A 26,819-nucleotide genomic window follows, 5' to 3' on the forward strand; every position below is an offset into this window, starting at 1 on the left:
TGATGGGGACATGGGGACACAATGCGGACATGGGGACACACTGGGGTGCTGGGGACGCACTGCAGACATGGGGATGCAGTGCCATGTACTGCCTGAGCACCATGGGGACATAGTGGGGGACATGGGCGCCCAGCAGGGAGGTGGGCTCACATTGGGGGCTGTGGGCACCCAGCAGGGCAGCAGTGCCCGGCGCCAGCAGCGCTGTGGGTTCGCAGGGTGCCGAGACCGCCCCGGTTATTTGCACGGCGCCAGGCTGGGCTTGATTAAAACACAGGCAGGGCAGAGAGGGGCCGAGATGGCTCGGGGGAATGTTAATGGGCTGCAGAGCTTTGTGCCCGGCTGGGCTGAGTCCAGCACGTGGATGGGGCCAAAGGGTTCAGCTGCAGCTCGGTGGGTGCAGTGACCCCACAATGGGGCGGGGGTCCTCCAACACTGAGCTCAGCATCCCACCAACAGCCCCAATCAGTGCAGGAGGAGCGGGAGGAGCAGGGGGTGGGGGGGTGTGGAGGGGGGAAATAGCTTCCCAGGGCACGGCCCTTCCTCTGGGAATAGCAGCACTGCAGCTGGGGCCAACCCTGCAATGGGGTCCCTGCCCCCATTCCCTGTGCTGCAGTGGGGTCGGGGGTGGCACTGCTGAGAGCTGGGGGGGTTCAGTGGGGAATGGCCCCCCCTCCCTCGTTAGCTGTGCTCGGCATGTCAAGTGGATGAGCTTCGTGGGCATGGAGGATGGGAGTGGAGAATAATGGCTTCAATTTCCTTCATGGCAATGCCATTAATTAAGGGGGGGGGGAAGGGTCCAAGACCCCCAGGTGGCACCGTGCCCCCCAAATGGCACTGGGGCAAAGCAGGGGGATGGTGCCCCCCAGCACAGTGCAGACCCCGGAGTTTGGGTGGCACCGGGGTGGGCACGGAGCACTGATACCCAATGGGTCCTCCCAGCTCAACATGTGTGTCCATGGGATGGAGATCAGATCTGGGGGAGGTCTATGGGGTGGGGGTGATCCAGGGGGTGGGATGAAGGTCTATGGGATGGGGGTGGTCCCAGGGGGTGGGATGAAGGTCTATGGGATGGGGGTGGTCCCAGGGGGTGGGATGGAGGTCAGTGGGATGGAGGTGGTCCCTGGGGATGCAATGGACATCCCTGGTGATGCTGCAGCCCCCCCAGATGCCAGCTTTACCCCTGGGGGACACTCTGGGTGCTGCAGCCCAGCAGCCCCCCCCCGCCCCACAGCAATGCCTCCTCCAAATCCCAACCTCCTGCACCTGATGGGGGGGGACCCACGGGTGCTGGTAAGGGCTGGGGGGCACCGTGCTCTTTGGGGGGGGGGGAGGGGGGTCAGGATGCTCCAGCCGACCCCACTCACTGCCCAACCCCTCCCATAGGCTGCAATGGGGCAGACCCCCCCCACCCATAACCCCACTAATGAAGCCGCACGCCACAAAAGCAGAGCCGGATGCGCGGGGGGCTGCAATATACAAGACACGATTTATAATAAAACATTATATACAATAAATAGGTTATTGTCACTTCTTTGAGGGGGGGGAGGTGAGGGGGGGTTCCTTTTATTTTTTCCTGTATTTTTTGGGTTTTTCTCTCTTTTTTGGGTGCTTTTTCCCCTCTCTCTGCCTCGGTTGCTCATTGCACACCATTGGGATCCCACTCTCCACGTCGCCCCCCTTTATTCTTCCTATCCCCCCCCCCATCCCCCACACATTTTATGTTTATGGGGGGGGGGTGTTGAATTTTTTTGCCTTTTTCTCATTAATTTTTCTCTTTTTTTTCTCCTCTTTTTTTTTTTTTTTTATTGTCTTTTTTTTTTACCTCAAAAGTATTTACAGCTGCTGGTCGGGTTGGTTTTAGTTTGTATGTGTGTGTGTTTGTGCAGGAAACGAAACGGGATCCAAACGAGAACTGAAAACAGCCCAAAGAATCGGCAGCTCCGAACGCGAAGAGTCCCCTCTGATTCCGATTGGGGGGGGGGAGGTGGGAGGGAGAAGCGGAGCCCCCTCCTCTCTCCTTCTCTCTGCTCTCTTGGGGCCGGCGGAGGGCACGGGATGCGCTGCTGGGGGGGCTGTGGGGAGAGGAGAGGGTGGGTGGGTGGGTGGGGTCAGCAATGGGTGGCACTCATGTAATGGGGGGGGTCTTGAATGCCCCCACCCAGCACCCGTGTAATGCTCATGGTGTGGGATCCACCCACAAACCGGTTTGGCACCCACCTACACAAGGGTCTGGCACCCAAATATCTGGGGGTCTGGGGTTCTCTTCACACCCATTCAGCACCCACATACCCAAGGGTCTGGGGTCCTGGTCCCCTCCATGCAACACCCACATAGCCAGGGGTCTGGCACCCATGTACCTCGGGGTCAGGGGTCCCCTTTACCCCAGTTTGGAGCCCATATACCCAGGGGTCTGACACCCATGTGCCCGGGGCTCTGGGGTCCTGTTCTCTCCCCTCACCCATTGTGCCCAGGGGGCTGCTCACCCCCACCTTACCCTCAAGTACCCAGGGACCTGTCACACTCCCACACCAAGAGATTTGGGGTCCTGGTCCCCCCCCATCCAACACCCACAGGCCTGGGGGTCTGGGGTCCTGCACATCCCACATCATCATGCACATACCTGGGGGTCTGGTGCCCATCTATCTACCCAGGGCTCGGGGGTTGCGCTCCCCTCCAACACCCACATACCCAGGGGTCTGGTGCCCATCAACCTGGGGGTCTGGCATCCTGTTTATCTCATCCCTGCACCCACATACCTGGGGGTCTGGGGTCCTCTTAATCCCTATCCAAGCCCCACATAGTCAGGGGTCTGGTGCCCATCTATTGGGGATCTGGGGTCCCGGTCACCTCATCTTGGCACCCACATACCCAGTGCTCTGGTGCCCACATACCCAGGGCTCTGGGGTCCCTCTCCCCTCCACCCAGCACCCACACACCCCACATATACAATGCCCCCCATCCCCTCCCCATATGGCACTTACTGGGTGACAGCTGCATCTCGGGGACCCACGGCGAAGCAGCCCAAGTCTCTCGTGGCGCTCAGCACCATCCGGCACGACAAAAACACCCCCAGCAAGCGAGAAAATGGGAGGGAAAAGAAAACAACAAACCAAATCCCCCCCTCTAAGGGTGGCCAAGGGGCCCCACGGCACCAGGGAGAGGGGTTGGGGGTTGTGGGGGTCCGGGCTGCTGCCCCCCATGTGCGTCCATCCATCCGATTGTCCTTCTGTGGGGCAGTCCGGAAAGCAGCGCCGGGTTGAGGGGTGAGAAGGAGCGGGTTGGAGTATGAAGGGTTTAGGGGGGAGTGAGGGTGGGGGTAAGGGGGGGGGAAACCAGGGCTTGTCTCTCTCTTCCTTTTCTCTTCTTCCATTTGTTTTGTTGGGTTGAGTTTGTTTTTTCCCCTCGTATCTGATAATTCGTTGTTGGGGGTTTTTGTGGGGTTGTTGGTTTTATTTTTTTGGCCTTTTTTGGGTTGTTTTTTTTTTTCCTTTTTTTAAAATCTTTTTTGTTTTTGTCATTTTTTTTTGTTTTTTTTTTTTCTCTTTTTCATAGAAAACGAAACAAACGGCTCCAATCCCAGTTAAATACAGAACTTGAAAAGTGTTCCAGAAAAAAAGTGCTGGCTAAATTACCTCTGCAAGAGAAACACAACACGGGGAGGGGGAGAGGGGAAAGAAGGAGGGGGGTGAGAAGGGCCCCGTGCCCCCCTATGCCCCCCCCCCTCCCACCCCCCAGCATTGCCCCACACCTACCCTGTAAGAAAACCTCGCTGTCCGCTTGGCACGTCAGTGGCACTACAATGAGGTGACCGTAAACGTGTCCTCGGGGTGCTGCTCCACCATCGGCCCCAAGAACCCGCTCTTCTGGGCCGGGCCCATAACTGGGTGCCCCTGGGGTGCAAACGTGGGGTACCTGTAGTTGTCCTGCAGCTGCAGCATGGAGTCCCTCGGGACGGGGGAGATGTTCAAGTCATTGATCAGGGGACAGGCGTAGGGGCCGCGGTGGTGGGCGCGGGACATCTCCAAGGGCTCCTTCTCGCCCTTGGAGGGGTGGGGGCCGCCGGGGCTGCTCAAATGGGGGTTGAGACACGAGGGGTCCGTCCTGCCCATGAAGTCCACCAGCATGGAGCCCGCCTTGCCGTCGTACGAGGAAGGGCTGCGCGTGCTGGCGGTGGGCGAGTACCAGTACGGGGGGTTTTTGCAGCTGGGGGACTCGTAGTGCGGCTGCGGCATGGCGAGGTCGCGGCACGCCACGTGGGGGCCGTGCGGGAGGGACCCCCCCTGCATGCTGTGCTTGAGCGAGTCGCAGGCGGGCAGTTTGCGCAGCTCGCCCGCCCGCAGCTCCTCCTTGAAGGCCAAGGTGGGTGAGCAGTTGGGCGAGAAGGCTTTCTGGAGGCCGGCCTCGAAGACAGCCTGCTGCCCGGGGGCTGCCAGCTGGTGGGGCAGGGCAGGGAAGTGCTTGCCCTCCAGCTCCGGCTGCCCCAAGCCAGGTGAGTCGCTCTGAAAGCCCTGCACGAACGTCCCGTCCGACGGCGTCGAGGGGTTCATGGAGTAGGGCCCGGCGTAGTCGCAGGGGTCCCGCTCACCCACCCCAAAGCCCCGCGACTGCGAGGGCAGTGGGGACATGCTGCTGTCCCCGCTGTAGTAGTCCAAGCCCAGGTCCGTGCTCTCATGGAAGAGCGGGTTGACCGCCTGCGCCTTGCTGGGGAACTTGGCCTTGCCCGTGCCCCGCTCCTTCTTGGAGGCGCACGCCCCGCGAGAGCCCCGCGGCTGCCGGGGCCCCGTGCTGCGCTTGGAGGGGTAGACGGAGGAGGAGGAGGATGAGGAGGAGAAGCTGAGGTGCGACGCGTCGAACATGTCCACCTTCTTCCGCCGGCCCCGGCCCGGCTTGGAGTTGCTCTGGAAGAGGACGCTCTGGTTCCAGTTGTAGCCGGGGGCCGAGGACGCCTCATTCCAGTCCATCATCAGCTTCTCCAGGCTGGACAGGCTGGACTGGCCCTCGCTGGACGAGGCTTCGCTGTTGGCGCGCCGGTATCCGGCCGGCTGGTTGAACTGCGTGCTGTCGGAGGACGACTCGGAGAAGGTCTCGGACACCGTCTGCTGCTTGGCCTTCTGCGGGGTGTAGTTGGAGATGTCCAGGATGACGTTGGGCTCATTGAGGTGGCACTCGAAGCCCGGGTTATAGAGCTGGCTGAACGCCTCCGAGCTCCACTCCAGCCCGCCGTAGCCCTGCCGGAACGCCCACTGCGACGTGCTGGGGAACGGCCGGCAGTTCTCGGGGGAAGGCTGGAAGGAGGCCGACCCTTTGGGCACCATGTAGCCACCGGGAGACACGGTGCTGGCACGGCTGTCGCAGCGCAGTGGGGTGTGCGCGGCGCTGGAGAACTGTCCGCCCTCGGCACTATTGAAGAAGGAGGCCTTGCCCAGCGGCAGGCTGGGCCCCGCGCTCTGCTGCGCGTAGCCGGCGCTGTGTGCGCTGCTGGGGGACGAGGGCAGGCTGCTGCCGCTGCCATAGGCAAAGCTGCAGTCCTTGCTGGTGGGGCACTCCTGTGCCGGGGGGTACTGCTTCCCCGGGGGGAAGACGCTGGCGGGGGTGACGCTCTGCCCCGCGCTGTACCCGCCGTACTGTGGGAAGCCGGCCGTGCCCGCCGGGTGCGCGGTGGGCGAGCGGGACACGGCGGAAGGCGGCACCAGTTTGGGGAAGGCCTCAGCACCGCGGCACTCCGAGGAGCCCGCCTGGCTGACACCGTAACCAGCGGCCGGGCGGCCGGGAGGGAAGGCCTGCCGGGCCTGCATGGCCGCGTGGAAGGCCTCGGCACCGGGGCCCGCGGCTGCTGGCACCTTGCCACCCCGCGCCGGGTAGGCCGCCATCCCACCGCGCTGTGCCGCCATGGCGCCTGGTGGGGCTGTATAGGCCGCCGACTTGCGGGACTCAGAGCGCGAGGCCGAGAGGGCGAAGTCCAGCAGGTCGGAGGAATCGTCCGAGTCCAGCAAGGAGCGGAAGTACCCCGTGAAGAGGCTGTGCCGCTCCTGGCCCACCTCGGCCTGCGAGGAGCCCGCGCTGCCCGCATAGAACCCGGCGCGGCCCGAGGAGCCCGACTCCAGTGCGGCGGCGTGGAAAGGCCGCGCATCAGCCCCCTGGTAGCCGCAGTTGCGGCCGGGCTGGCCGGCGGTGTGGCCGTGATGTGGGGCCCAGGGGCTGCCCTTGTCCCCGGCCCACTCGGAGGCACTGTCGCTGAAGCTCTGCCCGGGGTTCTGCTCGGGGAACAGCACCCCGTTCTTGCGGGTCCGCCGCTTGCGCTTGGGTTTGCCCACGGGGTCGGGCTCCGGCCGGCCCCTCTTGCGCGGGTGCACGGGGTCAGCGTGCAGGGCGGCGGGCGCCTTCTTCTTCTTCCCAATGCCCTCAAAGAAGTCGCTGAAGGAGCAGCGGGAGGCGCGGGCTGCATGTGCTCCTCCGCGCCCACCGAAACCGCCCGCCTTGCCGCCACGCCGCCGGAAGCCCTGCACGCGGTGCAAGAAGTGGGAGATGCTCTGCGTGTCGGGCGCCTGGTGGATGGACTCGGGCTCACTGGGCGTCCAGCAGCGCGGCGGGGAGCAGCGCCCCGAGCACTGGCTCTGCCGGTTGAGGAACGCCAGCTTGGCCAACACGTCCGAGTAGTCGGCCTTGCTGTCGTTGGTGTCGGCGATGTAGGAGGGCTGCGGCGAGGCCAGCTTCTGCTTCCTTCTCCTCCTCTTCTTCACCTCTGGGACCGGCTCCTTGGGCTTGGCTTGGCCCAGCAGCAGGTTTTTGGGGGGCCGGCCCCGCTTGCGCTTCAGGATGATGGGCATCTCGCCAGGGGGGAAGACCACCACCACGTTGCGCCCATTGTTCTTCATCTTGAGCAGCGGCGTGGGCTCCATGGAGCTGCTGGCCGCCAGCTCCTTGCCCTCCAGGTTCAGGTTGCTGCTGAGTGACGACACCTTGTAGGTGGTTTTGTTCCTCCTCCCCAGCGACACTGGGATCTTGGCCATCTTCACCACCATCTTCCGCACCCCGCGGCACTTGCTCTTCTTCCCCGCCGCTGCGGGGGTCTTGGGCACCTCATCGGGCTCCAGGGCTTCGGGGGGTGGCGGGGGGCCCAGCAGCGGGGTGCTGGGCTCCTCAGGCCCGGGGGGAAGCTCAGCGGGTAGGGCGAGGGGCAGGACGCGGCTCTCGGGGACGATGTCAGCCCTCCGCCCTCGCCCTGCCCTCCTGCGGCGGCACAGCATCTTTGGTTTGTCAGTCCGGCGCAGCGCGTACTTGCGGTGGTCCTCCCCACACCTCCCAGCCCCCCGACCCCCACAGGGGCCACGTTTCACCACGCCGCTCAGCGGGCAGCCCCCCAGGCGGGGCTGCAGGCTGTGGGGCCGTAGGGGGTCCCCGGCGCCCGGCTGCGCCTCCAGCAGCTCCGACACGGGGCCCAGTGGCTGCGGCTGCAGCAGGGATGGCTCGGAGGGCAGCAGTGGGGCTCGTGCCTCCAGGAGCTGTGGCTCCAGCGCTCCGGGCAGCGGCTCCAGCGTCTGCAGCCCCAGCGGCTCGGCCAGCGGCTCCAGAGACTGCAGCTCCAGCGATTCGGAAAGTGGCTCCAGAGATTGCAGCTCCAAGGACTCGGAGAGTGGCTCCAGCGACTGCAGCCCCAGCGGCTCCAGGTTCTGCAGTTCCAGCGACTCCGGTAGCGGCTCTAAGCTCTGCGCATCCAGCAGCTGGGGCTGCGACTCCAGGGACTGGGAATCCAGCAGCCGGGACTGGGAGTCCAGCTCTTGGGCCGGGAGCAACTGGGGCTGCGGTTCCATCGGCTGCGACTCCAGCAGCTGCGTCCCCGGGCACGCCAGCGATGCCAGCTCATTGAGGATGTCCGCCTCGGCCAGCTCGGAGTAGTCACCAGCATCGGGCTGCGAGCACCCTGCTTCCTCAGCGGGGGTTTTGCCAGAGGCTGGGGGCTGCGGGGCGCTCCCCCCACCGCCCTCACCCTCCCCATCGCGGGCTGGAGGCCGGGGGTGCCGCGGCGGCTCAGCTTTGCAGTGCACCCCACGCTCCTCAGGGCTGCGGATGCTGTTGGCCAGGGAGGGCGAGGAGAAGAAGCTGTACTGCAGGTCGCGGTCAGCGGGCAGCAGCCGACCGTCCTCCTGGCCACCGCCGCTGCCGCGCAGGCTGCCGCAGTCCAGGTGCACCCCGCTGCTCTTGAGGTCCTCGGAGAGACGGTTGAGGTCCTTCATGATGTCGATGAGCTGCACCACGGGGTGAAGGTTGATGTGCCCGTTGCCGCACTTGCTCCGGAGCAGCGCGACGATGCTGTCGACGTTGCAGCGGCCCGAGGCCAGCGTCGCGTTGGGGAAGGTGTCGGGCGCCCGATCGTGGGCGGCTGCTTCCTCCGCGCTGCCCCCCAGGATCCGGGGTTCTCCAGCACAACCCAGCAGCTCCTCGGCCTCCTTGGTGCCGCCCTGCACCCCCTGGCACCGGTCGGCCGGGTCGCCGTGCAGCAGCGAACCCGCCTGGTGCTCCCGGCCCAGCGCCGGGCACGAGCCCTCAGGGAAGCTGAGCACGCTGCAGGACAAGGCTTTCTCGGCCGGGCACGCGGGGGGCTGCTGCGCCGGGTGCCCCGGAGGGTAGAATTTGGGCTCTCGGACGTAGTCGGGCGAGCCTCGCACAACGCTGGTCGTTACCACTGGGCCCGGGGGCTTCACGCGCATCCTGACCTCCTCCTCCCCCGCGTGCCGCTGGGCTGAGCAGGTGCTGACATGGGGGTCGGGGAAGGTGAGGCGGGGACCTGGGGGGGGATGGGGGGCAGAGAGGGACAGTGAGGATCCCGCGGAACCGCCCGCGCCCTCCCGCCCCCCGCCGCGGCCACGGCTTACCCTCGGCTTTGCTGCTGCTTCTGCTATTGCACTTGAGCTCTCTGCAAAGGAAGGGGTGCAGAGGTTAGCCCCCCGCTGAGGGGGACCCCGGTGCCCCCCTCCCCCATACCCCGTGCCAGCGCCAGTCCCTTAAGGGCCGTACCAGGGGCTGCTCCTCCCCGGGGTGCTCCCGAGCCGGCACAGCCGGTGCCCATCACCACCCTGCCGTCGGGGCTGCGCGCGGGGCAGGGGCTGGGGGAGGCAGCCTGCGATCTGGGGACAGAGGGGACACGTTGGCCGCGCCGGGACGGACTGCGGGGCCGAGGATGCTCGTTGTAACCCCCCCAGCCCCGGCTTTGCGCCGTGCCCCGGGGTGCCGGGCGACGGGAACGGGCCGGGCGGGGGCCCTACGGCCCCATTGCCGCTAGGTGTCCCCGGCGAGCCGCGCTGCCCGCCCGCAGAGCTGCCCGGCACGGCACGGAACGGCACGGAACGAACGGCTCAGCGTGGCCCGGCACGGCCCGGCACTGTGTAACACGGCCCGGCACTGCGCAGCATGGCATGGCATTGCATAGCACTACACTGCATAGCACGGCATTGCATAGCACTGCATTGCATAGCACGGCATTGCATAGCACGGCTCAGCACGGCACGGCATGGGGCCGAGGGGGAAGTCGGGGTGGGCAGGAGGAAAGTTCTTTGTTCGTGGGCAGATGGGAGGCAGGAAGCTGCTGGTGCATGTCCCGTACGAGGGATGGGGAGCCATGGGGAGCCATGGGGGGCCATGGGGGGCCATGGGGGGCTGAGGGCCTCCCCCTGCTGGAACCAGCAGAGGCGACGTGGGGACACGTGGTGGTGCAGCCACATGCATTAAGGATGGTGAGGCACCAGGACGCCCCAAAGCTGGGGGCTGTCACCCCATCCCCCCCACTGCAAACACATGGAAAGTCGAGGCTGGAAAGAGTGAGCTCAGCTCCTTGGCAACCCCGGCCCAGCGCTGCTGTGCGCTGCCCCCCCCGGCCCCCAACCCCGTACCCCTCCCCACTTCCTTCCCTGCCCCCCCCCCGAGGCCACCCCACACACAGCTGCTGCCCTAAGCCGGCTGCAGTGGGGCAGCACATGAGGCGACAGTTTGCTGTGAGCGGGGGGCACCGCGGGGACACCATGGGGGCACCCACAGCTCTGTCACCCAGACCCAGTGCGAAGGGGCACCCAGCACCCCACACCCCCCTCCCATCACCCCCCAAGCTGAGCGCTCAACCAAGCAATGCTTCACCATCCCCATCCCACCAAAGCAAAGCAAAGCAAAGCAAAGCAAAGCAATGCGGTTTGCTGTCCCCCACCTTGGTGCACCCCCTCTGCTCCCCACCCCGGGGCGAGGACCCCCCCCAGGTACCTGGTCCGCGGGTGTTTGCAGTGCAGGTTCACTCTGTTGGGCTGGCGGGGGCCCTGGGCGCGCGGGAACCACTCTGCAGGAGGGCTGGCACCGTTCTCCAGTGCGCCGGGCTGGCAGGCGACCGAGCTCCCATCTGCCAAGCAAGCACAGAGACCCCCACGTGTCAGCCCAGAGACCCCACAGCACCCACAGACCCACACACAGGGGTCTGTCCATGTGGGGTGGGACATCTCCCCTTGTGTGTGTGTGGATGTGGATGTGTGTGGGTCTGTGCTGCCCCCATAGCGCTGCTGCTTGGGGTCCCGTTGGCACAAGGGGTGCAGCCCCATAGCACGGTGCCATGTGTGAAGCTCTGCCTGTTCCCTCCCCCATCACACACACACACACACACACACACACACACCCGCTGTTCCCGGTGTCTGGATTAGCGTGACAACTTATCAACGAGGCAGGGAAGGAGAATTCAGACCTGTCAGGCCATTCTCAGCCCCCTCCCGTCTCCGGGTGCAGCAGCGCTGGCACCGGGCTCAGCCCCGCAGAAACGCGCCCCTGTTGCTGCCGGGTGTAGAGTTACACCGAGGGCAACGTGGAGCAGGAAAATATGTGCTAGAAAGACCGGTCGAGTCTCTGATGAATCTGTTCATGTGCCCGGAGCTGGGAGCTGCTGGAGGGGAGTCAGGCAGGAAGGAAGCAAACAGGAGGTTTTCCAGCACAGCCGCTGGGAGCCGATCCTCGCCGCACACAGCGCACGGATCCATGGGGACAACAGGGCACGGCCGTGTCCATCACCCCACCCCACATCCCCATCCTGTATCCCCACCCCACAGCCCCCACTCTACACCCTGGGCACCAACGAGGGCTCTATGGGGTACCCTGACCTATAGGGCGCATCTCGGGCGCCGTCAGCCCCACACCGCCCTCCTGCCCATGTGTCCGGTGACGAAGCGACGCACCCCACACGGTGCCAACACCCCACAGCCCCACCTGCAGCCCCCCACCCCGAGCTGTGGGTCGGGCAGCCCCCAGCAGCCCCGCGATGCTGGGATGCTCGCCGCGCCGCCGCGCTCACTTTCACCTCCTCTGCTCAGCCCCAGGCAGCTGCCACATGTTTCGCATTAGTCGCTCTGGACTTCGCCATTCCTGGGTTGCTGGCCAGGGGTAGGGCCGCTTTCCTCCTTTTTCTTTCTTTTTTTTTTTTCCCTTTTGCTGGTTACAAAACGCCATCCGAGACCACACAAGAGAGCGGGGATGGAGGGAGAGAGATGGATGGGAGCGGCGCTGCGGCGGGCGAAAAAAGGGGGGGGGGGATGGAGAGCAAAGGGGGGGGGGCTCACAGCCACCCCTGCATCCACCTCCTGACCCCTGGAGCCTCGCAAAGATAACAGCCCCCGAAGACTGCTGACTCGCCGTGCAGAAATCCAATATCCGCGCCTGGTGAACTAATCGACTACCTGGGCTGCCACCTCCCCTGCCCGGCCTTAATCCCGCTGCTGCAAAGCTTTAATTAGTTTAACGGTTTCGGGCTCGGCGCAGCCTGCACACAGGGTGGCACAGCCCTGGGGTGGGAGAAGTGGCACTGGGAAATAGGGGGGACAGCATCCCTCCTGCCACCCCCACCCCCTGCCCAACCCCCACCGCCCCATGCCGGGGGCTGCGGGTGCCCGGACCCCCCATAAGGGCTGTGCTGGCAGCGCTGCGGCCCCGCAGGACGTGGGCTGCTGCCCGGCTCCGAGGCCACCCAGATGTTGGGGTGGGGCCGGAGATGCCACCGGGAGACGGGAGGGGGCCGCCACACAGATGGGGACACGACGGCCCCACATCGCCCAGCAGGGTGGGATGAGCCGGCCCCACATCCACCCCCACCCCACAGAGGGACACGGGGATGTGCTTTGTCACTGGGGGTCACGTCTGCCCCACATGTGATGTGTGCCCCCATTGCACTCAGTGACACGGGGCTGCACATCACTGTTGCACACACAGCCCCTGCACAGCCCTGGGGCGCTGCCTCTCCCTTGCACACACACACACACACACACACACACACACAGGGGGCTCTCCCCCCTTGCACACACACCATGTGGGTACCCATCCTCTGTGCCCCCCCCTGTGCCCCCATCCCTCACACACTCTCACACTCACGCTGCTCTCACACACACACCCGGACCCCCCCGCCCTGCAAATCCCCCCCCAGCCCATCCAGCTCCTGCTGACACCAATGGAAAATCCCCTCCAGTGACAGCTTCCTGGCAGACACTTGCTGAGGGTTTCCGTGTTCCCCGGCCAGCCCCCACCTCCACCCCCAGCTCACACCATGGGGGGGGTCAGGCAGACCCCACTTCACCCCACTCCCACCCCAACACCATCACAGCCCCCTCCCCAAAGTGCACAGCTCCCACAACCCCCATAGAGCATCCCCAGTGCCACCAGCGATGGGTTGGGGCTGGGGGTGCTGGGGGGGTGGGTGCTCTTATGGCCCTGCAATGCTGTTCATCCCCACTCCCCCCCTCTCTGCCTCACCCCCTCCATTGGTAATTAGGAGACGGAGCAGATGGTGCCTGCATTTCATCTTAGGTAACGGGTCCAGTGAGCTGCTCCACTGCCCGGCCCCATTTCTGTAGGGCACCGGAGCAAAGAGCTTTGGGGGCACCCCCAAAGCAGGGGGCTGGCAGGGAATGCTGCCCCCCCACCACGGGGCGGGTGATGCTATGGGAGGGAGAAGGCACCACCGCACAGGGTTTGGTTGCTGGGGGGCACAGGATGGGATGGGGGGGAGCCCTGCATGAGGCATCCGGGGGGCTGGAGAACTTGGGGGGCTCTGAGCCCCATAGGACATAAAGGCCGGGTACCTGCGGCTGCTGGCAGCCCCCAACCACACCCCGCTGCTGCAAGGCATGGTGGGAATATCCCTGTGCCAAAACATCTCTGAGACTGAAGGGATGGAGACGAGGCAGGAGAACAGGGCACAAATGGCACAGCTGACACTGCTGGGGTGACACAGGGATGGGGGACACAGCCATGGGGACACAGCCATGGGGACACAGCAACACAGCCATGGGGATGCAGCCATGGGGATGCAGCCATGGGGATGCAGCCCTCCTGGCCTTGTCACAGGGCTGCACCACAGACCCCACCCCATCCCCATCCCTACATCAGCCATTCTTCCATCACAAACCCCCTCCCTGTGCCCTACAGGTTGGATTGCATTGCACCCACCCCCTGTGCCCCCCCACAGCTCCCAGGACCCCTACCCTGATGGCCAAACCCCCAACACCCCAATGGTATCCCCCACCCCGGGCGCAATGCTTCTCACACCCCATCCCTCTGCCCCCCATCCCTCACCCCATAGGGGTCCCACTCCCCTCCGCAGCCTGGGGGTGGGATCAGTGGGGCAGTGCTGTGCTGGGTGGTGGGTGTTGGTGGGGATGGGGGGGTTGTGGCCGTGTGTCTGTCGACAGATGGACGGCAGCGACGGTGGCACCTCGTCCGGCTGGAGCCCAGCGCCGCGGTTCAGCGCTCGCAGGGAAACGGGCTAAATTTAGCGGCTTCCCTCGGTGCCAGCTTTGTTCCCCCGCCCCGCTGAGCCGGCGAGGGAGGCAGCAGCCGGCCTGCCCCCCCCCGACCCCCCCTTTAGGCCCCCTGCTCGGTGGGGGGGTGGTGGGGACACCCCAACCCCCGGCCTTTGGGTGCAGCGGGTCCTGCAGGCGCGACCCCACACGGTGCCAGCCCTGGTGCCACGCAGCCACGTAGCCCCCCACCCCATGTACCGCCTGTGCCCCCCCCTCCCCCCCTTTGCACTCCTGCTTATAGCCCAGCATGACTCACAGCCCTGCCCTGCGCCAGGCCACGCTGGGTCAAGTCACACAGTGCCACCCCCGCGCCCCATAGAACCCCATACAGCCTCAGCGGGGGCTATGGGGATGAAGCCCCCCCCCACCCTTTGCCCACTGCCCCCATGCAGCTGCGGGGCCGCGGAGCGCTGCGGGTTAATGCAGAGCGGGGCCGGGATGCTGCGAGGCCAGCAACATTTGGAAGGCGCCAGATGGACGCGTGCCCGTACCGAGGGATCGCGGCACAAACCGTGTCCCCCACAGCCGGGTCTGGGGGCTGCACGCAGCAATGGGGGGGGGGCACGAGGGGCTGCAGGACAACGGGTGGTGCCCAGAGGGCGGTGGGACACCCGCAGCCACCTGCATGCCCACCACCCTGTATGGCATTATGGACCCCCAAGGTGGGGGGATTGGGGAGGTGGGGAGCCAGGTGTGTGGGGTCACCCCATTGCCCCCACTGGGAGTGCTGCAGCCCCATAGGGAGCAGCCAGGTGTGTGCAACCCGGTGGGGCCGGGGGTCCACAACGGGGGGAGCCACCAGTTGCCTCCCTCGGCCAATTATAGAAACTGGCCAGACAAGAAAGGCAGCGGGCCGGGCAGATTTACGGCCGCGCTGGTGGCGGTTGGGGGGGGTGGAAGGGTTCTTCTTTATTTTCTTCTCTGGAGGTTTTTCTTTTTTTCTTCTCTTTTTTTTGCTTTTTTCCCTTTTGGAGGCACAGAGCAGCGGAAGCTCCTGGCGCTGGGGCCTGTTTCCTGGGAGATGTGGGGCAGTGTGGGGCCGTGGGGCTGAGCTGGGAAGCCAGGACAGCAATGGGGTTGTGTTATGGCACGAGGGCAGGAGCACACAGGTGCACACACAGGTGCACACACAGGTAGGTGCACAAGCGTGCATGCACGGGTGCACACAGGTATGCACGCACACACACCGAGCTGCACGCTCCCTCCCTGCACACGTTGCATTTTGTGCCCAACCCGGGGTGCAGCACCTGCATCTTTCTGCACACCCAGGTGGCACCCAATGCATTGGGACCCCCCCAGCACAGCCATGCAGTGCACCCCCCACCCAGGCCCAGCTGCCCCCCACCCAGGTTTGCTCCTTGAGGCCTGAGTGCAGCAGGTGACCCTGAGATGCAATTAACCCTTTGATGATGATGATGATGATGATGGTGATCACTTTGAGCCCTCAGCACTGAGGATACTCAGCACTGTAAGGTCAGCACTGCAGGTAGGGGGGTGGGCACAGGGCTGGGGTGTGTGTGGGGGGTGATGCCCCCCAGCTGTGCCTGGCTGTGTAAGGAACCCCCCAGCACATAGAGTGTGGGGCAGGGCCCCATAGCACAGCGCCACCCCACACAGGGACTGGGATGGAGGGGCGGCACGGGGTCAGGGTCAGCGTTAGGGTCGTGCCATGGGGCTGAGCCCCTCAAGGATGGGAACCAGGCACCTTGATCCTCATCATGGGGCGCTCTGAGCCATCACCCCTCACACACCTTCATCCCCCCCCCCCTTTAAAACCCTGACTGGGAGCGTTCCATTAGAATTGGAGGAGCACAACTTGGCGGCGGAGCCGCGGCGCGGATCGTACACAGCCTGTCACTCACACATCACTTTGTAGATGCCCATAAATTGCTTCATTACCTCTTCTAATTGAGGAGAACGCAGCTGCTGCGGGGCGGGGACGGAGCGCCTTCCTTTTGAAGGATGCTTCCCTCTCCAAAGCCGGGTCCAGCCCATCCGCAGCGCCCCATAGCACCCCACTAACAACAGCATGATGGGCACCGACAGCACAACCCGCACCAAAGCCATGGGCACGGGAGGAGCGCGAGGAGCCCATCCCGATGGGGAAACTGAGGCACGGAGCGGGAACACCCCTGCATCACACCACAGAGGGACTGCAGCGCTGGGGAACATCCCATAGGGCCAAAAGTCCCTGCAAAACTCCCTGGGGAACTTCCCATCCCAGTGGAGGCGGCCGCATCCCTCACCATCACAGCGGGCACCCGGTGCCACCCCACAGCCCTGCACCCACTGAGGGCACAGCGCTGCACCCCGGCCCTGCCTGGGCCCCCGGCTTTGTCTGGGAGGAGCAGCGGCTGCGGCTGGGCTCGGTCCCCTTGCAGGATACTGCAGAAGGATTTACTGTATTGCAGCTTGTGCTGGCTGCAGCCCAGCGCACAATAGATTAGCTGTAGCCCAGGGCAGCACGTTGCGGGGGAAGGAAGGTGGGACTCATTCGGATGCAGATTGCAGGGCGTTTGCTGCAGTATACTGCAGGATCCGGACCCCCGCCGCCCCGCTATGGGGCTGGCAGCTGTGGGGCTGGGAGGGACCCACGCGTCCCCACACGTCCCCACGCATCACCGCCCCCTCTAGCGCACCCGTGGCCGCGTTCCAAAGCGTCCCCACGGCTCAATGCGCTGTCCCCAAGTGTCCCCTGTCCCCAACATGGGGTGTGGAGGGTCCCCATCATCCCCCCAGTGCCGGCACGAAGCTGGTGCAGGGAGGGCCGGGTGAGTGCGAGCAGCGCTAATTGATCACAATTAATTCAGCTCCAACCTCCCCGGGTGGCAGGGAGAGATGCTGAGACACAAATGCAGCCCACAGAGCTCCCAAATCAAGCTGTGCTCTCCCCCACGCGCCCCTTCCCTCAAACATGGGGGGGACGAGCACCCATCCATCCATCCCTGCGGTGCCAATGGGGGGGAATGGGGTGCTGGGAGCCCAGCTCCTCTGGGTGCCACCCTAAAGGTGTCAGTGATACACAGATGGGGTTGGGGTCGGGTCCTTGGGGCCAAGCTCCTTCCTTAGGGTGTGTTGGGGTGAGCTGGCAGTGGGGCTCTGTGTGGCTCATCCCCTGGTACCCAAATGCCTTGGGATGTGGGGATGGGGGGTGGAAGGATGGGGGATGAAGGGATGAGAGATACCAGGGTGAGGGAAGAAGGGATGGAGGACAGAGGGATGGGGATGTGGGGATGGGGGATGTGGGGATGGATTATGCAGGGATGTGAAACTGAAGGTTGGTGGATGAAAGGATGGGAGGTGTGGGGATGAGGGATGGAGGATGAAGGGATGGGGGGTGTGGGGATGGGGGCACAGGGATAGGGGATATGGGGATATGGGCTGAAGGGATGCAGGTATAGGGGATGCAGGGATTGGGTTGAAGGGAGGGGGGATGTGGGGATGGAGGATATGGGGAGGTGACACTCATGGTACCAGAGGGGGGAACCAACAGCCTCGTGGTGATGTCACAGCACCTTTGGCACCGTCACCACGTGCCACCCTCCTCCATCACCCAGCACTGAGCTCCCAACCCCATGTGCCTTCTATTTTGGAGTGTTTGTGCCTGTCTGGAGCAGGGGGGGATCAGGGAAAAGGGGGGTTATAAATCCACCCCCCCCTTCCCCATCCTCCTCACCACGGTCTGGCTTATGGGGGGAGACTTTGGAGCCTGCAAATTGAGGCACCATAATCCTACGTCGGATGCAGTTTCCACAGCAACAGCGGGTCAGAGGGCAGCGAGGGGAGCTGGCTGCTGCGCCGGATTGCGGTTGTGCCGCAGCCCAAACAGCCGGCAGGGCGAGGGGCGAAGGCCGGGCAATGCTGGGGTATGGGGAGGGGGGGATGGGGGGGACGTGGGCAACGCCAGGGGGAGGCGGCGGGCAGCTGAGTGTGCTGCTGTCAGCAAAGATGTCACTAATTTGTCTGCAGGAGCAGCAAAGTCTCGTTAACCCTTGGGCAGCTGGAGCCGTGATGGTGGGAGATGGGGAGGGGGTTCACCTGAGTGCTGAGGGGGATGTGGGGTCTGGTGGCAGCTCATGGGGCTGATGGGAGACACACACACACCCCCCAACCTGCAGGGGGGGGTCTGTGGTTTGGGGCAGTGCCCCATGGGCTCCAGCTCTGCACAGGGTCAAGGAGGTGACATTGGGTTGAAGGGGGGAGCATTGGTGACCTGCAGGTGGGACAGGGCTGTGTCCCGGCCCTCCAGACAAGGGGTACGGCTCTATGGGGTTGCACTGGGGGAGCCCTGTGCCTCAGTGCTGGGATGGGAAAACACCAGCCACCACCTCAAATAATGCCACCCCCCTCCCAGTGCCACCCCATCTTGCTGTCCCCAAGGCCGGGTCATGGTGGGGACGAGCAACTTGGGGGGACACAACACAGGAATGGGGATAAAGCTGCATTCCCACCCCACACACCCACACAGATGGGCACCCTGGGCAGATCCCTGCAGCACTGGGGACTCTCCCATCCCCTGCTATTACAGGCTGGGGTTTCCTGAGCTTTGGGACACGCATTGCATTGCTGCAACGCCCCCTGCTCCATCCCTGCACACACCAGGTCAGTGCTGCAGACAGCAAAGCACCTCCAGTACATCTCACTGGGCATCCCGCAGCCAGCAGCGGCTGCAAGCAATGTCTCATTCTTGGCACTGCCTGGAGATCTGCTGCCTCCTTGTATCACACCACGCTTCAAACATCCCTGGGTGCAAACCCAGCCCTGGGTGTGAACCCATCCTTGGATGCAAACACAGCACGGGGTGCAAAATCCCTGAATGCAAAGATGCAAAGCCAGCCCTGAATGCAAAGATGCAAAGCCATCCCTGAATGCAAACCCAGCCCTGAATGCAACCCCCCCCCAGGTACAACTGCAGCCTCCCTGTCTGCTCCATCCCCCTGGTGCCACCCATTCCCCCCACCCCACTGCCATCCTCACCCTCCGGATACATCAGACAGGTCTCTTCCCCCCCCCCTCCCCTTTGCTGCCCCCCCCTCAATGCTCTCTGCTCGGCGTCTGGCTGAGCTAAGCGTATTTAGCGCTTTTAATTGTTCTTAATAAATCAATCCCGCCAGCCCCTTAAATCATTTTTGTGGCTTCCCTCTCCGCCGTCCCCGCGGCTGCGCTCGCGTGGAGCCGGCTGTCTGCAGAGCTGCTATGGGGGGGGTGGGAATGGAGGTGGGGAGGGGGGTCTGGCTGCACCCCATGCATCCATATGGGGTGCTGGGGGGTTCTGCCTCAGTTTCCCTCACTGTGTGGTGGGTATGAGGGGTACAGCGGGATGCAGGGTCCTACATTGGGGGTTGGCAAGGAGCAGGCCAGCTCTGCACCCACACAGATGGAGGGATGTAGATCCCCATCCAAGCGCTGCCGTGCCTCAGTTTCCCCATAGCACCCACTCACGGGACCCCTGTCTTTACCCCAGTGGGGGCTGTGCCGTGTGTGGGTGCCCATAGGGGGGTCCCAGCGTAGCATGGCGGGGCGGTGGGCGGCCTGCAGACCCTGCAGGGCTGGAGGAGAGAGCTAACCTTGACACAGTTGCAGCAGTCGCTAATAGCAGGCAATACGCCTGTTCTTGGGGGACTGTTGCAGTTGCTAAGATACTGGCAGCCGTGTGAATGGAAATGGGTCAGTAAACCTGTGGAGAGATAGTGTGACACTGTAACCAGCACAGCTGTTGCAGCCTACATCGAAATCCCACCCTTTCAATATTTATCACTCCCGCCTTCAGCTCCTTCCTCCCAGCGATTTTCCACCTTCCTCCCCGCGCGGCGCTGCGCCCGGAGGCTGAATGGGGAGAGGGGGCAGAAATGGGGCTGCAATGGGGCTGCAATGGGCCCCTCGGATGGGACCCCCCCTCTGAGAGCAGGATGGAACCCGTGCTGAGAGACACAGAGCAGGAAGCAGCCCCTAATCCCAACCAACCCCCCACCCCCCATAGGAAAAGGGGTGAGGAGGTCAATGCGCTCCTGTCCCTCCTTCAGGCTCTGTGGGGAAATTCCAGGTCAGGAGGGATGTGTCCGTCCGTCCGTCCATCCCATTGCACGGCCACAAGGCTCAGCTGGAGCCTTGCACACACGTGTGCACACACACGGGCCATGCACACCCCCCATCCCCTCCACCCACCCACTGAGTGCAGCGGAGCATCGTGAGTCCCCAAATCCTACAGCATCCCCCCAGAAACCTTCAGCATCCCCAAATCCTGCAGCATCCCCCAGAAACCTTCAGCATCCCAAATGCTTCAGTGTCCCCTCAGTGTCCCAGCGTCACCCACACAGCACAGTGACCCCAAACACTGCAGAGCTGCCCCAAATCCTACAGTGTCCCAAACACTCCTGTACCTCCCTGTATGGCCCAGCACCTCCTAAAGGCTCCAGCAGTCCCTGAAATGCTCCAGCACCCCAAATGTTCCAGAATCCCAAATCCTACAGGATCCCAAATTCTCAGGGCTCCCAAACGCTTCTGAATCCCAAATGCTCCAGGATCCCGAATCCTTGGGATCCCCCAATCCTCCAGCATCCCAAATCCTCCAGCATCCCAAACAGTCCAGGATCCCAAATCCTTGGGATCCCCATCTGCTCCAGCATCCCAAATCCCCCTAGGCCTCAAATCTCAGGATCCCAAAACCCTCCAGCATCCCAAATCCTTGGGATCCCCAAATCACGCAGCATCCCAAATCTTCCAGCACCCCAAACACTGCAGCATCCCAAATCCTCCAGGATCCCAAATCTCAGGGTCCCCAAACGTTCCAGAATCCCAAATGCTCCAGCATCTCAAATCCTCCTGGCTTTCAAACCCTCAGCATCCCAAACCCTTGGGATTCCCAAACACTCCAGCATCCCAAATGCTCCAGGTCCCCAAACGCTCCAGGTCCACAAACACTTCAGCATCCCAAATCCTTGCCAGCCCCAAAAGCTCCAGCATCCCACATCCTCAGGATCCCAAATGCTCCAGGATCCCACAGCCTCGGGACCACAACCCACACAGCTCCCAGCACAGCCCAGCCCCAAGGCAGCTCCACACACACACACATGGGAATCCCATCTCTATGCGTGGGGTCAGGGGGGGATGCTATGGATGGGGGCTGAGCACCGCACTGTTCCCCATCCCCAACTGCAGCACTCAGGTGTGGGATGAGGTCGGTGATGTCCCCATGGCTGCAGCCATGAAGGGGGTGGGGGAAAGAAGCTGCAAACATCTGCTGGTCGGGAAGATGTGCAGAGCTGCTGGAAGGGGCCCTGGATATGAGGGATGGGGGGGGGACAGAGCTTTGACCCCCCACCCCCAAACGCTGCAGCTGCGTTGGGGCTCAGCAGGGATGGGGTTGGGGGAGAGGGGAAACTGAGGCAGCGCAGGAATGTGCTTTGGGGTCAAGCCCGTATCCCACGCACATCCCACGTGCCTCGGGTCGGGTCAAGGAGCACGGGGCGGATTTATAGCCGGGGCTGGGGAAGAAAGAGTTATGGGGCGGCTGTGAGCTCACACTGATCTCGCCTCCCTGCCCGTCCCCCCCCGCAGGTGGCTGGAGCAGAACGGTTGGTATGGAGACAGGGAAGCAGTGCCTGGGTAAGGTGACATTCGGCAGATGCCAGGCTCGGGCGCTGCACAGCGGCACAGGGAGAGGGGGGCGGCGGGGAGGGGGGCGTGGGGACAGAACGGACCCCCCTCCCCCCTCCTCCCCCCGCGGACTGACTTTGCAGAGGGGACAATTAGCAGCTGGTTAATGAGATACTCCACGCTCGGGGCGAGCACGCGGTTCGCACCCGGGTAAGGTGACACCGCGTCCCACACTGGGGGGCACCGGGGTCCGCTCCACGCAACCCATGGCCCCGGTGCCGGAGATCAAAGGGCCGTCAGTGGGGCCGGGACAGATTCCCGTCACGCAAAGGGCCGGGGGAGCTCATCCGTGCAGGGCCGGCAGGGCCGGGGGGGCCCCTGGAGCGGCCCACACAAAGCGCCCGCGGCCCCGCGCCCCCCGCCCCGGGCTGTGCTCCCTGACCCCTGCGCTGGGGAGGTTGGAGCCCGTTAATGAGCTCAGCGCAGCCCCAGGCCCCGCAGCCCCGTCAGGTGTGGGGTCACGGCTCACTCCGGGCGGGGGGGGGCGGCGTGGCACGGAGTGGATGCAGACGGAATAACACGGTGATGCTCAGCGCTCCGCATCCCCCCCACAACCCCCAGAGCCCCCCATGCGCTTCATTAGGATCCCCCTGCAGTGCACAGCCACAAACAGCACCGCTATGGGGCACAGGGATGCCCAGAGCCGCGCACCCAACACTGCCCCACGCTGCGCCTTCCTCCTCCTCCTCCTCCTCCTCCTCCTCCTCCTCCTCTCTGCCCTCCACCGAGGCAGCTCCGCAGCGCTGTGCCGAGCTACGAACTCCACTTCCAGATTTTCAGTGCGACCTTCTGGCTCTACCTGGCTCCGGCGCTGCTCGATGCCCCCTCTGATCTCTCCTCCCCTCCGGCCCCACAACGTCCCCGGGGATTGTGAGCGGGGCTGGATGGCTGCGGGGGGAGCTGCGGGAGGGAGAGGTCAGCCTGCACCTGGCCGAGCCTCACCGGGACGGGGTGAACCCGACCCGACAGAGGAAGAGGAGGGAGAGCGACCGAGGGCTCCTTTACGAACCGCCCGCACGTGTGACGGTCGCTTTTGCTCCCCCCAAGTGCAGCCCCGACCCCCAGATCTGACCCTGTGGGACGGGGTACGAGATAAGGGATGCGGGATGTGATATAGAGGAGATGGGATGTGGGACGCAGCCCCGACGTTACCGACCCCGCGTCCCCCGGCACCGCGCCAGAGAAACGGAGGGGAAAGAAGGGAGGAAAGACGTAAAAAGCCCCAAAATATCCCTAAGCCACGGCGGGAGGGGAGGGCAGGGCGGCGGGGCTGCTCGGCTGGGCACCATCAGCTTCCCACCAGCCAACGGAACAGCCGAAAAACCCCAACACCAGGCACGCAGATGGAACCCCCGCCCCCCCAGCAGCATCCAACCCCCCCCCCGTCCCTTCGTAGCCCCCTGCCCGCTGCCCGCCCCGCTCCCCCCGGCACCCCGCTCCCCTCCGCTCTCCCTCGCTCTCTGCTCGTTGGTGTGTTGCTCAGCTGCAGGAAATTCCTGATGCTCTCCATCATTCAGGCTGCATCCCCCGCCCTGCCAAGGCTCCCCTCCAAAGGACAGACATGTGCTGGACATCCCGCGCACACCACGGCACAGGAATCTCTCTCCCCTCCCCGCAGCCGCCGGGGATTTGCTATTTGCTCCGCTCTGTCCTCTCTCCTTCTCTCCCCTTTTTATTCCCAACTCCTACAAACTGAAGCCCCCTCCTCCCACCCGGTGACGGCGCTGAGCAGCCCAGCCCTGGCCGTTCCCCTCCTGCCTTTTTCCCCCCTTTCTTCCAGTCTCCCTCTTCTTCTCCTCTCCTGATCTTATTTTAATTCGTCTCAGACGGTGTTGGAGTGTTATTTTAAGAGAGAGGATATGCACAGACATTGTGTTTGCTGCTTTTTCCTGGCCTAGAGCCAGGCTCTCTGGGCTGTCAGCTACCCACTGTGTTGCAGTCACGTGTGGGAAGAGGCAGCCAGAGCAGCCTCACAACTCCTGGTAGCAGCATGGAAATCAAGTGTGCACTTTCTTCCCTCTGTATGTGTCTGTATTATTAATAGCGTCTCTCTCTGTGAGTTATCCATAATGTATCTTAATACCTGTCCGTCTGTAAATGATGTATTACGGCGCACACACACAATGGTGGCGGGGCTGGGGGGGGGGGGGGGGATGCTGCTGTACGGTGTCACCGTCCCACCCTACAAGTAATGGGGCAGAGCTCAGCCCCTCCTTTAGGACACCCTTAGGGACATGATGCCCACACGGTGCCAAGGCAGCTCGGTGCCCCCCAGGCACAATGCATGGGGTGAGGGGATGCACCCCCTATGGGCTCAGAGCCCCCGCTCCATAAGCAGAGTGCTGGCTGTGCCTGCAGCACCCCATACCCTGCCCTATAGCTGTGAGCTCTGCTTGGCCCCCAGCTCAAGGGGACCCTCAATGTCTGCACTCTTGGTGTCCCCCCCCCCCCGTGTTCCAGCAGCACAGCACAGCAATGCAGCCCCGCGCTGCAGCCACACGGTGCACACGTGGGTGCAGCAGCGTGCAACGTCCCGACGTGCAGATGTGCACAGCTGTTGGCCCAGCCTGCCTGCACGCCGTGCTGCACATCACCACCCCAGCACCGCACACAATGCCAGCACTGCCCCACGCTGCGCCCCATAGCATCACCCTGACCTCAGCACCCCCCCTGTACCATCCCTATGCCCCAAACCCCACATCCCAGGGCTGCAGGGAGCAGGAATCCAGGAAGGCGAGCAGGGAGCTCCAGGCTTCACATTTCTGGATTCTGGTTCCCATTTCTGCTCCTGGCTGTTTCCATAGAAACTGGAGTCGGACCTGGGAAAATAAGGTTAGGGTTTTTGCATGGGGGGGGCCCTCTGCCAGCGCCCAGCACCCCCCAGTTGGTGGGCACACACAGATACACACACACACACACACACACACAGTGATTTAAGGGCACGACGTGCTCTGACATCCCCCACGCTCCCACCTCGGGAGCCCAAACCACGATGGGTGTTGGGGACACACAGCTCAGCCTCGTTGGCCTCACCATGTGTGATACGGTCAGCGGCACACGGAGGTGGGGGTGACCCCAATGAGCCGCATCCCCTCTTCCCCCATCAGCCCTATGGAGAACTTCACAACAACGTGGTGGAGCTGGGAGGGATCCCACCCCACTGATACCCACCTCCCAGCACCCACAGCCCCACATGGGCTTCCCCAGCGCCGCCGGAGCCCCCCACCTCAAGACCCCCATTTTGGCACTGGGGATGGTGGTGGGGAGCCGGAGCGAGGAGAGAAGCAGGACACGGCACCCCAGGGGAGCCGTGCAGCCTAATGAATGGAGGCTTTTAAAAAGCACTTTGAGTGAGAAGTGCCGGAGTAGGAACTAATTATTCCTCCTGCGTGCGCAACACACTCATACGCACACGCGTGCACGCGCGCAGGCGCCCTGCTGCCTCCCGGCACCGCAGCTGCACACACACACACAGCACCATGACAGCAGCGATGCCAACCGGCCCCAGCCCCCATTAAACCATGACACAGCCCATGCTCTGCTTTATGGCCGCCCACTCCTCTGGGTGCAGTGGGACCCCCTTTAGGTGCCATCACTGTTCGCTGGCTGGGTGTTGCTGTGGTGTGGGGTGTTGCTGGGCTGTGGGGTGACGCTCACGCTCCTCTCCCCCATTTCCAGCGGCTTTTTGGAAGGGATCCCTCCTCCCCTTCCTCATTTTATTACAGATCCGCCATTTCACGGCGCTCAAAGGCCGCCCTCTTCCCCCGACGGACGGCACCTGGAGCCCCACGCAGGTGTGACCTCGCCGAGGCCACGGGGCCGGCTGTCATTATGGGATGCTGGAGCCCAGCCCAGCCCCGCATCTCGCCGTGCCAACAGCTTTGGGGCCGCGGTGCCGTGTCCCCTGCGCGGTCCCCGCGGTGCTCTGCACCATTTTGCATTCTGGTGCTGACCGGGCCCTGCTAACCTCCCACTCCCACCCCCACAACGGGCTGCGTTTCAGCTGCTCTTGAAATCTGTCCAGGCTGGATTCATCACAAGAGCCCTCAAGCGGCTGCAAACAAACAGAAAAAAAAAGGGAGAGAGAGAGAGAGAGAGAGAAAGAGAGAGAGAAAGGGAGAGAGAAAAGCGATCGATCGGCTCTGGGGGGCCCGAGCCCCTCGGGTGGCTCCGACCCGACCCCCGACTCAGGGCCGCATTGAGCGCAGGGTGCGGGGAATTGGGCTGCGGGGGGTTCGGGCGTGGGAACGGGGTGCCCGCAGCCCCCGGTGGCGATGCGGTGCCGCTCCTCTCCGCTCCCCTTCCCGGTGCACCGCTCTGCAACTTCCCTCTTGTGGTTACTGCAGTTCGGAAAGCAAACAGGAGAGACACAGCAATAGGAAATCGCAGGGATTGCGGCGCGGGGGCCGGGCTGGGGCGCGCCCTGTGCCGTGGAACGGAGAACCCCGAGGGGTCGGTGCACGGGGGGCACAACCCGGGCTATGGTTTTGGGGGGGGGGGGGTCGGGTGACACGGGGTTACGCCGGGCACCGCCCTGTCCTGGATGGGATGAAGGACAGGGAACAGCGCGGAGGGAATCGGTGCAGAGACGTCGCGATGCTGAGCCGGGTTTGTAATAGGGGTCGGGTGATTTTAGCACCGCTCACGGCCCCATACGCGCCTGCCACGCTCCAGCTCCGCTCCGACCTGCCGAGGCCGCCCCGGGGATGAAGATGCTGCAACCAACGCGGTGACACCGGCTGCAAACACCGCAGCTCTGCGAAGGCTGCTCCGACCCCGACCCTCCCCTGTGCTGCAGGAGTGCAGCCGCCAAGCCCGGCTCCCTTCGGCTGATTAGCAGAGACGGAGATTTACTGCTAATTACCAGCGCCGCAGTTGTGCTCGCAGGCCTGGGCATGGAGGGGGGGTTGGGGGTGGGCACGGCGGGGTAGGGGGTGCGCGGTGCCGGGGATTCAGCCCCGCTCTGTCGCCGTGTTCATAGCATGAAATATCGGGGAGCAGCACCAAAAGGTGAACGGGGGATGCAGGTTTGGGGGTCACAGCTGAACCCTCCCGTCCCCCAGCCCCACGGCTCCTGGCTCTGCCCGCGGCACAGCACTGCACAGGCCATCCTCTATGCCTTTAAACACGCACACATGTGGGGCAAACTGCCCTCCGAGCAGGGCGAGCTGCCCCAGCCCCCACCACACACACCATCCGTGGGTCAGCTACCACCTGCCCTCACCCCCCATTACCAATACCCACGGACGGCCACATCCTGCTGAGCCCCACACAGCACAGCACAGTGTCTGTGGGGTGCAGGCAGCTCCCCCCACCCAGCAGCAGCGTGGCAGGAGGAGCTGGGCGCAG

General features: G+C 64.0%; 1 protein-coding gene across 2 annotated transcripts; it reads right to left on the reverse strand.

The window, feature by feature from the left end:
- Positions 1-1,805: 1,805 nt before the first annotated feature.
- Positions 1,806-21,308, reverse strand: AHDC1 (AT-hook DNA binding motif containing 1). Of its 2 annotated transcripts, XM_032448969.1 has the most exons (7): positions 19,382-21,308; positions 10,249-10,381; positions 9,016-9,125; positions 8,874-8,914; positions 3,753-8,785; positions 2,982-3,634; positions 1,806-2,072 (listed from the first exon to the last, which is right to left on the reverse strand). In XM_032448969.1, the coding sequence occupies exon 5, from the start codon at positions 8,706-8,708 to the stop codon at positions 3,795-3,797; it is 4,914 nt and encodes a 1,637-aa protein (XP_032304860.1). In that variant the 5' UTR covers positions 8,709-8,785; positions 8,874-8,914; positions 9,016-9,125; positions 10,249-10,381; positions 19,382-21,308; the 3' UTR covers positions 1,806-2,072; positions 2,982-3,634; positions 3,753-3,794. The 2 variants fall into 2 exon arrangements, with proteins under 2 accessions (XP_032304860.1, XP_015739165.1); XM_015883679.2 differs by lacking the exon at positions 9,016-9,125.
- Positions 21,309-26,819: the final 5,511 nt, after the last annotated feature.

This window comes from Coturnix japonica, chromosome 23 (genome assembly GCF_001577835.2).
Source record: "Coturnix japonica isolate 7356 chromosome 23, Coturnix japonica 2.1, whole genome shotgun sequence".
Classification (NCBI taxonomy): domain Eukaryota; kingdom Metazoa; phylum Chordata; class Aves; order Galliformes; family Phasianidae; genus Coturnix; species Coturnix japonica.